Source organism: Peromyscus eremicus, unplaced genomic scaffold (assembly GCF_949786415.1).
Source record: "Peromyscus eremicus unplaced genomic scaffold, PerEre_H2_v1 PerEre#2#chr22_unloc_1, whole genome shotgun sequence".
Taxonomy (NCBI): domain Eukaryota; kingdom Metazoa; phylum Chordata; class Mammalia; order Rodentia; family Cricetidae; genus Peromyscus; species Peromyscus eremicus.
In genome coordinates this window covers 2,625,328-2,637,369 of record NW_026734286.1, presented here as the reverse complement: position 1 = coordinate 2,637,369, position 12,042 = coordinate 2,625,328, and the positions used below count along the sequence as shown (strand labels likewise).

The following is a 12,042-nucleotide window of genomic DNA, read 5'->3' as shown; positions in this document are numbered from 1 at the left end:
GCCAATTCATAGTGGACTGTTCACCATGCCAACCCTGGGCAGGCCCCGTGTTTGCTGCAGTGGCTGTGGCATCCCATTGGTGATATTTTGCAGATAATATTTGCAAAATATGAGGCTTAGAGACGATATATGTTTCACAAGGTCAAAATATTGTAAATTCTTTTCAGATGTATCAGTCATGTCCACATTCAAGAGGGTGAGGCATTTGAACTCATCATCTGGATTAAAAAATGAGACATTTTCTTTAGAAAGAAAGAAAGTGAGAAAGAGAGAGAGAGAGAGAGAGAGAGAGAGAGAGAGAGAGAGAGAGAGAGAGAGAAATATAAGCCACGTAGTGGTGACACATGCCTTTAATCCCAGCACTTGGGAGGCAGAGTCAGGTGGATCTCTGTGAGTTCGAGGCCAGCCTGGTCTACACAGCAAGTTCCAGGACAGGCTCCAAAGCTACACAGAGAAACCCTGTCTCAGAAAAATTTTTAAAAAGGAAAGAAAGAAAGGAGGGAGGAAGGAAGGAAGAAATGAAAGAAAAAAAGAAAGAAAGAAAGAAAGAAAGAAAGAAAGAAAGAAAGAAAGAAAGAAAGAAAGAAAGAAAGAAAGATGTTGATTTCAACACTGCCCAAAGGCTACATGTATCAAAACCTGAGTTTCATCCCTGGCAACACATGGTGAAAAGAGTTATTCCCTGATTCCTGTGGATTGTGTGGCACATGGGCTCACACATATGCAAACACACATGCATACACACACACAAATGTAAGAAAAGATTACAAAAATTAAAAAATATCACAATATAGCAAACAATTTTCATGAAAAAAAGATTATAAAAGAGATACTACAAAACATCCAATGGACAGCTTCTTTCGAAATTACCCATGAAACTTCTATCATTATCAAGAACTTGCTAAGAAGCTAGAGAGATGGCTCAGTGGTTAAGAGCATGTGCTGCTGTTGCAGAGAACCCGAGTTGGATCCAGGCACTTACATTAGTCTCACAACTACTTGTAACTCCAATTCCAGAGTATCTGATGTCCTCTGATGATTTCCTCAGGCACCCTCACACGTGGCATACCCTCACACAGACTCACTAGTAAACACACACACATACACAAGAATAATAAATAAAAATAAATCTTAAAATAAAAGAATTTCATAAAGGCAGAGATTGGAATGATGTCATCACTAGAATATATATGGAAACTTCTATCTACACTAGTAGGTTTTCATATGGTTTTTATGTCAGGTATGATTTCCCTCTTGCTGAGTGGGCCTTAAGTCCAGTTAGAGAGGTGATGGTTACTGGCAAAGTATGTGTGCCATTATTTCACTCTTAGGGATATCATGAAACGCTGGTTGTTTTAGACTTCAGGGAGAATGCTTTCAGGTCACAACCAGCTTGGATCCTCCAGATCTTGTGTCCAAAGTACGTGGTGTCTTCAGCATTAGAGTCATGTCCTCTGCCTCTGTGATACAACCGAGGGAACCAGCAATAGCTTATGTTTAGGAAGTCTCTTGGATGAGTCTGGCCAACAAAACAAAAGGGGGCTTATTCTAAAGCTTTCTATACTTCTCCAGCCTCATTTGTTGATATCTAATTGAGCATAAAAACCATCTTGGAAAACGTTATCTAGACACCTGATTCAGTTTTCTCAAAATGATATATAGTGAGAAGCCTAGCCCAGCCTGGATACTCAGTATTGATGGGGTGGGATAAAGAAATACAGGTAGGAGTTTTTTCTTTTTTTCTCATGTATGCATGAGTGCATGATTCATGCATGAATGTGTGAATGTGTGCATGCATACATGATGTAGATGTGTTTGTGTGGATTCACTAGAGGAAGACATTGAGTATCTTATCTAATCCTTTATTGAATAAATGAGGTTTAGTTAAATACCCTGGCTCAAAAGAATTGTTTAACTGAACATGATGTTATGCCTGTGGCCTGTATGCCCCCTCAATCCTTATGGCTCTGGCTCCTACAGTTCTGGGGCTATAGGCATGTACAACTATACCCATATTTTTTATGTGGGTACTGGGTATTTGAACTAAGGTCCTCATAATTACACAGCAGCACTCTTATCCACTAAGTCATATCCCTAGGTCCCTGCTGAGTTTTCTAGGGGGATGAAAACAGAGAAAGACTAAAGGTAGCATTGGAGGAAGAGGTGTCCCAGGTAAAATAAGGGGAGAGGAAAGAAGGAAAAGGTGGACAAAGGAAGGAAAAAAGAGAAAGAGGGAGGTATACAGCAAGAGCAAACCAAGGAAAATAATAGATATAAATAAATGATAGATATTAGTAGATAGACAGATAGACAGACAGGTAAGAGATCCATTGATAGGAAGGAGGGAGATACATTTCAGGGTCCCTAGCCACCCTCCCTGGACTTAAAGGACCACGAATCCCTCATCCCCAGTCAAGTTCAGTGGAAAGGCATCTGGGAACCTGCCACTGGGGAAGATACCTGCAGAGATAAAACTCCCGTCCCTCCCATTACAGTTCTAGTGGTCTGTACACAGGGCTCTGCAGGCTACACTATAGACCATCACCAAGTTTCCCCACTAAGGTAAGCAGAGCTCTTTCTTTACAGGATAAACAGGTCAAGTACTATAGGGACTGGACAGTAGAAGACAAAGAAAATAGAGCACAGAGCAGCTTTGAATTCTGCGTCAGGAAAGAAAGGTGAAAGAATGTATAGTGGGTTGTCTACTGATACAGGGACCTGGTTCCTAGCTGTGAGGGCCGGTACTGGTTCCCAGTGGTGCACTGAATCTATTTACTCCCCATCACTTCCCCTTTCCATGCTAGTCATTGCTTCCAGGCTTCATTCTGGGGTGATGAGTTTTCATGCTGTATGGAAAGGAGAACATTTCTGAGACAGGGCAAGATCAAGTGTCTGTCCTGTGTGTTTCTGTCGCCTGTACTGTGTGGATGTGTACACAGTTTGTGTGTGTGTGTGTGTGTGTGTGTGTGTGTGTGTGTGTGTGTGTGTGTTTGTCGTGCACCTCTACTAAATTCTCATCACTGCCATAGCTAATTATTATAAAGATCTTATAATAATTTAAACAATTGAATGGTGGCTTAAAACAAGAGAAATTAACTCTCAAAGCTCTAAAGACTAGCAGTCCTATACCAATGTATTAACAGGGCCACATACCCTCTAAAGACACTGAGGGAGAATCTTTCACTGTCTCTGCTGACTTCTAGTAGCAACATCATTCCAGTCTCTGCCTTTAGTTTTATGGCTTCTTTATGACTATGTGACTTCTACTATTTTTTTAGTTTTTAAAAATCAACAATTTATTGTGAGTATGCATGCATGATGTGTATCAGTATAGGCATGCATGTTCCACCATGCACAGGGAGATGTCAGAGGACAGCTTGTGAGAGTGAGTTATCTCGTTTTACCTACTGTGTGGGTCCTAGGGATCAAACTCACATAGTCAAGTTTGGCAGACAGCACCTTTACCATCTTATTAGCTCCTAGTTTTCTTATAAGGATGCCTCTCTCTCTCTCTCTCTCTCTCTCTCTCTCTCTCTCTCTATATATATATATATATATATATATATATATATATATATATATATCACATTACAATTTAGGATGAGCTTATTCAAGATTTCTACCTTGGTTAAAATCTGCAAAGACCTTATTTCCAAATAAAGTCACATTGTGAGGTTACAGGTAGACAGACATGCACCTCTGGAAGATGTTGTTCAACCAAAACAAAACCCTTGAATGTGTTGCTACTATTTGTCCTTAGTTTATTGAACTCTCAGATAAGTACCAGGTACCTGGTAAGTTCTCTCAGTAGGTGTGTGTAGAATGAGCAATTGTTTCCATTTCTGTCTGTTTATTGAGGATAACCAACAATGTGTACTTCAGAAGCAGGGTGCGCCCCTCTGCTTGACTTTTTCTGTTTTTGTACTTGCGTTAACAGTTTTAGGTTTATGACACAGATCTATAGAGCAGACAGAGCTACATAGTTTTTATAATGTTCCCCTTGAAAAGTGCAGGCACTGGGATCAGACGGGGGAGACATCTCCAAGGGGCTCTGCCTGGGTTTTGTGTCAGTAGTGAAAATGTTGGCCTTTCTTTTTTCTCTAGATCCAGTTTCCTGTAGGTGATTGGAAAAAGCCTCTTGGAGAATCTTTCAAAGCAGTTGTCCTGAGAAACTGTAGAATGGAGCATATACCAGAGCAGGAGCAGGTCTCCTGAAGCCTATGAGTGTTGAGGTTTGGGAGGCATGCAGGAATAGAGGAAAAATTAGCCTGGAGTCAGGGTGAGATCCTGGAATGTCATGGTGCCCGTATGGATAACCTGACAAGTGAGTGACATTCATCTTAGAGATGTCCATCAGCAATGGGAACAGATGGTGGTGATTCTAACAATGCCAGCTGGTATGCTTTATGCTGAGCACTTGCCATGGCATCCTCTCTGGGATCTGAGAAGGTCAGGTACTTGGTTATCAAAATACTCAGTTAAAATCTATGACTGGAGCCACAGGTCTGCATGATTCCACAACCTGTAACTGACCCAGAGAATTATCTCTACCTCGAGAGAAGACTGGGAAGAAAAGGAGGGAAAATATGAAGGTACAATGGTCCAAGAGATGGGACAAAAGGCCAGTGCTGAGGCTGGGTGCATTTAATGGACACGAAGGGAGTGAGGTCCAGAAATAGTGACTAATGAGTGGGAAGGATAGAGAATCAGTGCTGGGTATGAGCTCAGCTGTAAGGGGTCCCTGTATACTATGTGGAGGTCAGAGAACAACTTGCAGGCATCAATCTGTTCTCGCCTTTCACGGAGATCAAATGCAGATTGTAAGACTTAGTGGCACCATGCCCAGATAGGGCTTTTGTTTTCCAATGTTTAAAGAATTTAAACAATTATTTTCTCAATTATAAAGATCACCCAACATTTCTTTGAGTAACCATTATTTTATCTTTAATATTAATATTTAAAATTTTATTACTCTTATTTATTTATTTATATTTGAGGGCGTGTGTGTGTGTGTGTGTGTGTGTGTGTGCATGTGTTAGTGTGTGTGTGTGTGTGTGTGTGTGTGTGTGTGTGTGTGTGTTCTTCAAATGTACCAGAGCATGCATGTGGAGATCAGAAGATAACTTTTGGGAGTTATCTTGGTTCCCTCCTTCTACCAAGTGGGTCCTGAAGATGGAACTCAGATCTCAGGCTTGGCAGCAAGTGTCTTTATTCACCAAACCATCTTGACAGCTCTTCCAGTGTCTTCCATTCTCTCTTTGAGTGTGATCTCACGGGGAGGCCAGCTTTGCTTTCCTCTTTATAAAAAGATACTTTCCCCCACAGCACCCCCTAAACAATTCCTTCTTTGGCTATGAATTCTTGCTGTAAGAAAGCCGTCTTCATACTTCTCAGTAGATTATACCTCCATTCTGAAGGGCTGGTCTGTTTGGTCTTGCTCCAATCCCTAGGGCTCTATTCAGAAGATTCACTCATCTGACTCAGTGTCCTGGAAGATACTTTCCTGCCTGCTCCTTCTCCTCATAATTTTCAAGGTTCACTTAATTATTCATGGGTCTTTGCTCTGGTATGAAAGTGTTTTTTTTTTTTTTAATTTTTCACTTTGTCAAAAAAATCCAACTGCAGTTTTGAGAGCACATTTTTAGCACACCTCAGGAAGAACTAAATCTTACTACTATAGTCCTTCAATTTCGTCAAGTTATTTAAAGTAACTGTCATGTTTTCTGCTGGTGTTACCTGAATGGTGTAACTGATCTCCATGGAGGACTTCTATGATCCAGATTAAACTACTTTCAATATACTTTGTCAATTTTGCTGATACTTTGAATAGAAATTTTGTTTTTACTGTTTTACTTTTAGCTAACTTTGATCTTACACATCCAAAAAAAAAAATCACAAGCAGAATAGAGAAGTTCTTTTCATTATATTTTTCAAGATTTATTTTATTTTTAATTATGTGTATGGGTAGGTATTTGCACAGGACGGCCGGTGCCTGCAGAGGCCAGAGGGATCAGATCTCCTGGAGCTGGGTTACAGGTGCTTGTGAGCAGCCCAACGTGGGTGCTGGGATTTAAACTTGGGTCCTCTGAATCTCACCTACCCTCTCTTGACAAGCACATAATCTTAATACAAGTACAAGATCATTAACATCTATTAAATCACTTTTAAACAACTGTAGATCTTACTTAAAATCTGTTACTTTTTCTGTTAACATCCTTTTCAACATTCCTTTCTTGATTTCATTCAGTTATTGTAATTTTTCACTTTGATTTAGTTCTTAGGATTTTCCTCCCTTCTCCCTATCTCTTCTCTTATTTGCATGCACGCATGTGTGAGTGTGTGTGTGTGTGTGTGTGTGTGTGTGTGTGTCTGTATGCTGTGAGTGTGATGTATGTGTATGTGTACATATGTGTGCAGATGTACAAGTCTGTGAGGCCAGAGGAGGACATCAGGCATCCTCTATCACTCTCCACCTTTGCTTTCAGACAAAGTCTCTCACTGAATCAGGTTTTGTTCCTAGCATCCATGTTGGGTAGCCCACAACAGCCCATGACACCAGTTCCAGGTGATCTGACACCCTCTTCTGGCCTCCATGGGTACCTGCATGCATACAGTACACGTACACATACCCAAGCACACACTTAGACACACAAATAAAATGACCAAATAATCTTTTTAAAATATGAGGGTAAAGTGTGTGTGTGTGTGTGTGTGTGTGTGTGTGTGTGTGTGTGTGTACCCCCTCTTAATTTGCTTGCTGGTCTGAGATTATTCATTACCTGTGTTTTGTTGGGTGTGGTTATCCTCTTTATGTTGCCATTTTCTTTCTAGCACTTTCTGTAGAACTAGATTGCAGATAAATGTTGCTTAAATTTTGTTTTATCATCTGTTGTGATTGAAAGTTCTGCTTGGTATACACACACACACACACACACACACACACACACACACACACACACACACTTCAGATCCCCTAGAACTGGAGTCATGGTCAATTGTGGACCACCCAACATGGATGCTAGGAACAAAACCCAATTCCTGTTCAACAGTAGCAATTGCTTTTCATGGATGAGCCATTTCTCCAGGCCTCAAATAAATCTTTTTTAAAAAGTAGTACTAATATTAATTTTTTAAAAACAAATATTACCATTTAGTGAGTTCTGATTATGCATTTAACATACATGATTTTGTTTGACCCTGAGCAAATTATTACAGTCTGTCTTCTGCATACATGAGTTTTACTTGTGTCCCAAATGTGGTTATGCCTAAGTTTTATGTGTCTGTATTGAAAATGAACTACTCTTTTTCTTTTCAATATTCTTTTTTTTATTAACATAATTTTTATTGAATCTTTGGGAATTTCACATGATGCGCCGCAATCCCATTCATTTCCCAGTCCTTCCATGTCCACCCTCCACCCATGTAGCCTCTCCCCTGAAAAGAAAAATTAAAAACTAACAAAAATAATTTAAAACAAGCAAACAAAATTACTTTGCTCCTCCATCTGTCCTGCCTCTCCATTGCCTCCTTACTCATTTTGGTGGCATTGGGAGCTGTGGTGTGTCATGCAGTAGACCTTTTTGCCCAAACAGATGTACTTGCAAATGTTTATTGCAATGAGTTGTTGGTCTGGTTCAGGGCCTTTGGCTTCTGGTACACCATCAATATTGGACCCTCACTGAAACTTCTCTCAGATATCCTGCTGTTGCCCCTAGTCATGGAGATCCTACGGCTATGGTTCCACAGGACTGGTCCCTTCACAAACTCCAGTAAGTAATAGATAGGGCAGATGCTGGAGTGGACCAACTCAAAGGTCTGTATTGGGCCTGGGTGATAGGTGAGTTGGTCAGTCTGTGCCTCCACTAAGACCTTCTGCCACAGGTGAGGGTAAGGGACAACTCTCCTGCACCCATGCCATGGTGAGAGGTGGGGCAAGTGTCCAGGGCCAGCTCTCCTATTGAGGCCACTGGTAAGAGATACGACAGTTCTCCCAGAGCCATCAAGAGTGGGGGCCAGCTCTCCCAGGAGGGATCTTTTCAATATCCTCCCCAAAGTCTCTCTCTCATTCTCTCTCTCTCTCTCTCTCTCTCTCTCTCTCTCTCTCTCTCTCTCTCTCTCTCTCTCTCTGTGTGTGTGTGTGTCTGTTATGTATTTGTGTTCCTGTGCTTGTATGTAGCCAAAGGCCAACCTTGGAAATCATTCCTCAGATACCATCCACTTTGTTTTCTGAGACAAGGTCTCTTGCTCGTTCCTGAGGCTTACGGACAAGGCTATGCTAGATGACTAGTGTTATCCAGGAATCTTTCTTTCTCCACCTTCCCAGTACTGAGATTACAAGTGTAATCCATCACACCCGGCTTTTAAAATGTGGCTTATGGAAATGAACTCATATCCATATGCTTGCATGACAAACAATTTAACAACCGAGTTATATCCCAAGCCCCTTGTCATTATCCATCAATAATTCAGTATAACAACTATTTATGTGATGTGTATATAATATTAGATATTCTAAGCTCTCTGGAATGATTTAGTCTGGAGAGGATCTACAGAGACTATGAAAATACCACCATATTTTACATAATGCGCTTGAGTAGCAAAAGATTTTAGTGTATGGTGGAAAGTCTTGGAAAAAATTCCCTGTTACTACCAAGGGATGACTGTAAAAATATTTTTTTTCAGGTAGACTAATCATGTTGTAGATAGGTAAAGAAGCTTCTCAGTTATCTTTTTAAGAAGAGCACACACACACAAAGCAAATGGCAAACAAAATCCCTGTGATCCTAATTAGTAAGTTATGTTCCTTCACCCCTTTCAGGTGTGGCTGCCATGTTGGGGCTCAATTACTCCTTTGTATCAGAGTTCATCCTCATTGGCTTCACTACCTTCCCTCACCTTCAGCTGATGTTCTTCCTGCTGTTCCTGCTCATGTACCTCTTCACACTGCTGGGCAACCTGTTCATCATGGCCACCATCTGGAGTGAGCGCAATCTCCACACACCCATGTACCTCTTCCTGTGTGCCCTCTCCATCTCCGAGATTTTCTACACCTTTGCTATCATCCCACGCATGTTGGCTGACCTGCTCTCCACACTTCACTCCATCACCTTTCTGGCCTGTGCCAGCCAGATGTTCTTCTCCTTCACATTTGGCTTCACTCACTCTTTCCTACTCACTGTCATGGGCTACGACCGCTATGTGGCAATCTGTCACCCACTGCGCTACAATGTGCTCATGAGCCCCCGGGGCTGTGCCTGCTTGGTTGCCTGGTCCTGGGTTGGTGGTTCATTCATGGGGACAGTGGTGACAACAGCCATTTTCAACCTCATTTTCTGTGGATCCAATGAGATCCACCATTTCTTCTGCCATGTTCCACCTCTATTGAAGTTGGCATGTGGAGAGAATGTACTTGTGGTAGCCAGAGGTGTAGGGATGGTGTGCATCACAGCCCTCCTGGGATGCTTTCTCCTCATCCTCCTCTCCTATGCCTTCATTGTGGCAGCCATCTTGAAGATACCATCAGCAGAGGGTCGGCACAAGGCTTTTTCCACCTGTGCGTCCCACCTCACAGTGGTGATTGTGCACTATGGCTTTGCCTCTGTCATCTACCTCAAGCCCAAGGGTCCCAAGTCTCTGGAAGGAGACACTCTGATGGGTATCACCTATACAGTCCTCACCCCCTTCCTCAGCCCCATTATCTTCAGTCTCAGGAACAAGGAGCTGAAGGTAACCATGAAGAAAGCTTTCCTAAACAAATTATTTCTGCAAAACTCCTGAAGAGACTGGTTTTCTGGAAGGAATGTGGTAGGGAGAAATTCTGTTGTCCTCTCTCTGTATTTTCATTCTCTATTTCTTCCTCTTCTTTTCTCTTCTCCTCACTTCTCTTCTCTTCTCTCCTCCCCTCCCTCCCCATTCTTCTCCTCTCTTCCACTCCCCCTTTTCCTTGCCCCTTCTTACTTTATAATAGTTATTTATGTGCACCTCCATCCCAAACTTAGCATTTAATTTACCATTTTAAGGTTTACACAATCAGTAGCTGCCATTTTAGAACCCTTTTTATCTCTAATCCCCCTTCTCTGAATCCTAGCTGAGTTCAGTGTTGTACAAATAAAATCTCAGTACTTGGGTGGCTAAAGAGGATAACAAGAGCATGACCAGCCTGGATTACATGTGAGGTGAAGGCATAATTGGACTACATAGTGGAGTTCTTTCTCAAAGAAGGAGGAGGGGAAGAGAGATCTTTTGTGATTTTGTGTATGTGCTGGTGTGCATGTATGTATGAAGCCAGAGGACAACCTCAGGTGTAGCTTATCAGGAATACTGTCTACCTTTTTTATTGAAGGGGATGTATTTTGAAACAAGGTTTCTCTCTGTAGCCCTAATTGTCCTGGAACTTGCTCTGGAGACCAGGCTGGCCTCCAACTCAGAGTTCTGCTTGCCCTTGCTTCCCAAGTGCTGGAATTAAATGCGTGTGCCACCACTGCCCATTGTAATTGTCTACCTTTTATTTTTGAGACAGGGTCTCTCAGTGATTCTGGGATTCACCAAGTAGGGTAGGCTGGCTGGCCTTCAAGCCCCAGGGATCTTCCTGTCACTGTCTCACCAGGGTTGGAATTAAAAGTGCATGCCACCCATCATGGTGAATACTAGGGATCAAACTCAGGTCTTCAAACTTGTGAAGCAATTACTTTTCTGACTGAACCACCTCTCCAACCTAGAAGAAACTCTTAATCTGCAACCATGTCTTTATGTCAGTCTCTCATAATCACTAATATACTGTATCTGTGGATTTATTTCTTCAGGTTTTTTTTAAAACACATAGAATCATACAAAATATATTATTTTATGATGAATCTTTCTACACAGCATCATGTCTTCAAGATTCATCTACATTGTAGTGTGGGCTAGTGCTTTATTCCTTTACATGGGTTCATGCTTTTCCATGATTGTGTAGTCTACATTCACCCAATAATTGTCTTCACCTTTGGGGCTATTACAAATTATGCTGCTGTAAATGTTTATATAGAAGTTTTGTGTGCATGTCTCCATAACTTTATATATATTCATATATATATATATATATATATATATATATATATATATATATGAATGGAATTTATGGGTGATAAAGTATACTTATGCTTAGTTATTTGAAGAACTGCAATAGTGTCTTCCAAAGTAACTACCTCATTTTATATTCCCACCAGCTGAGTGTGAGGGTTCTGATTTCTCTACATCTTTGACAACTCTTCATTATTTCCTGACTTTCTGATTGTAGTCGCTTTGGTATTATTTTAATGGATTTCATCTTATTTAAAAATTTTAATATTGTGTTATTTATTATGTATATGTGTGTGAGGGTGTGTGTACCATGAACTGGAGGTCAGAGGACAACTTTGTAGAATCAGTTCTTTCCCTCCGTCTTTCTAGGTTTAAACTCAAGACTCTCCTTGCCAGCACGTTTACCTATTGGAGTCATTGTGCTAGTGCCTTTATTTTAATTAAAATTTTCAGTGCTGGTACTCAAACCAAGGGGGCAGTGTATTCTACTTACTAGTAGAATTATACCTAGACTACAGAAGTATAGTAAATTATAGCTCAGTGAGCCATAACCCCAGTCTTATTGATTTGTATTTCCCCAAATAGTAATTAGAGATCTTAAGTAAAACAAGTAAAAGCATATGAGTCGTTTTACTTTACATAGGAGAAAGCGTTATTAGCCCTATTTTAAAGATGAGCAAACTGAGCTATAAAGATACTAAGTCGGTTAACTAAAGTCTTACCCTGTAAACTACAAAGCTAGAATGGGACTTATTATTGGAGTTGGAGCTGAGTACTAGAAGCATATTTCTCATGGGTTGTGAGTCTGGGAAGTCAGCCTTTTATAGACTGGGAAAGGAAGGATCATGGGAACAAGAGACAAAATTTGGAATGTATCAAGCAAATGAGTCAAAAATGCATGGATATACTCTTATCATGACTTGGGAAGAAACGTTCAGTGTGCAAGACTTGAGGGGATACATTGTAAATTTAGACAAGCTG

At 40.9% G+C, this 12,042-nt stretch overlaps 1 protein-coding gene across 1 annotated transcript; it reads left to right on the top strand.

Annotated features, from left to right (window-relative positions):
* The first annotated feature begins 8,826 nt into the window (after nt 1-8,826).
* Nucleotides 8,827-9,777, top strand: LOC131900759 (olfactory receptor 10H1-like). The gene has a single exon (XM_059252074.1). It carries the CDS (start codon nt 8,830-8,832, stop codon nt 9,775-9,777), a length of 948 nt encoding a protein of 315 aa, XP_059108057.1. The 5' UTR covers nt 8,827-8,829.
* The last annotated feature ends 2,265 nt before the right edge of the window (nt 9,778-12,042 follow it).

Coding starts and splice junctions, on each gene's coding strand:
- LOC131900759 (XM_059252074.1), top strand. CDS start 8,830: ATGTTGGGGCTCAATTACTCCTTTGTATCAGAGTTCATCCTCATTGGC.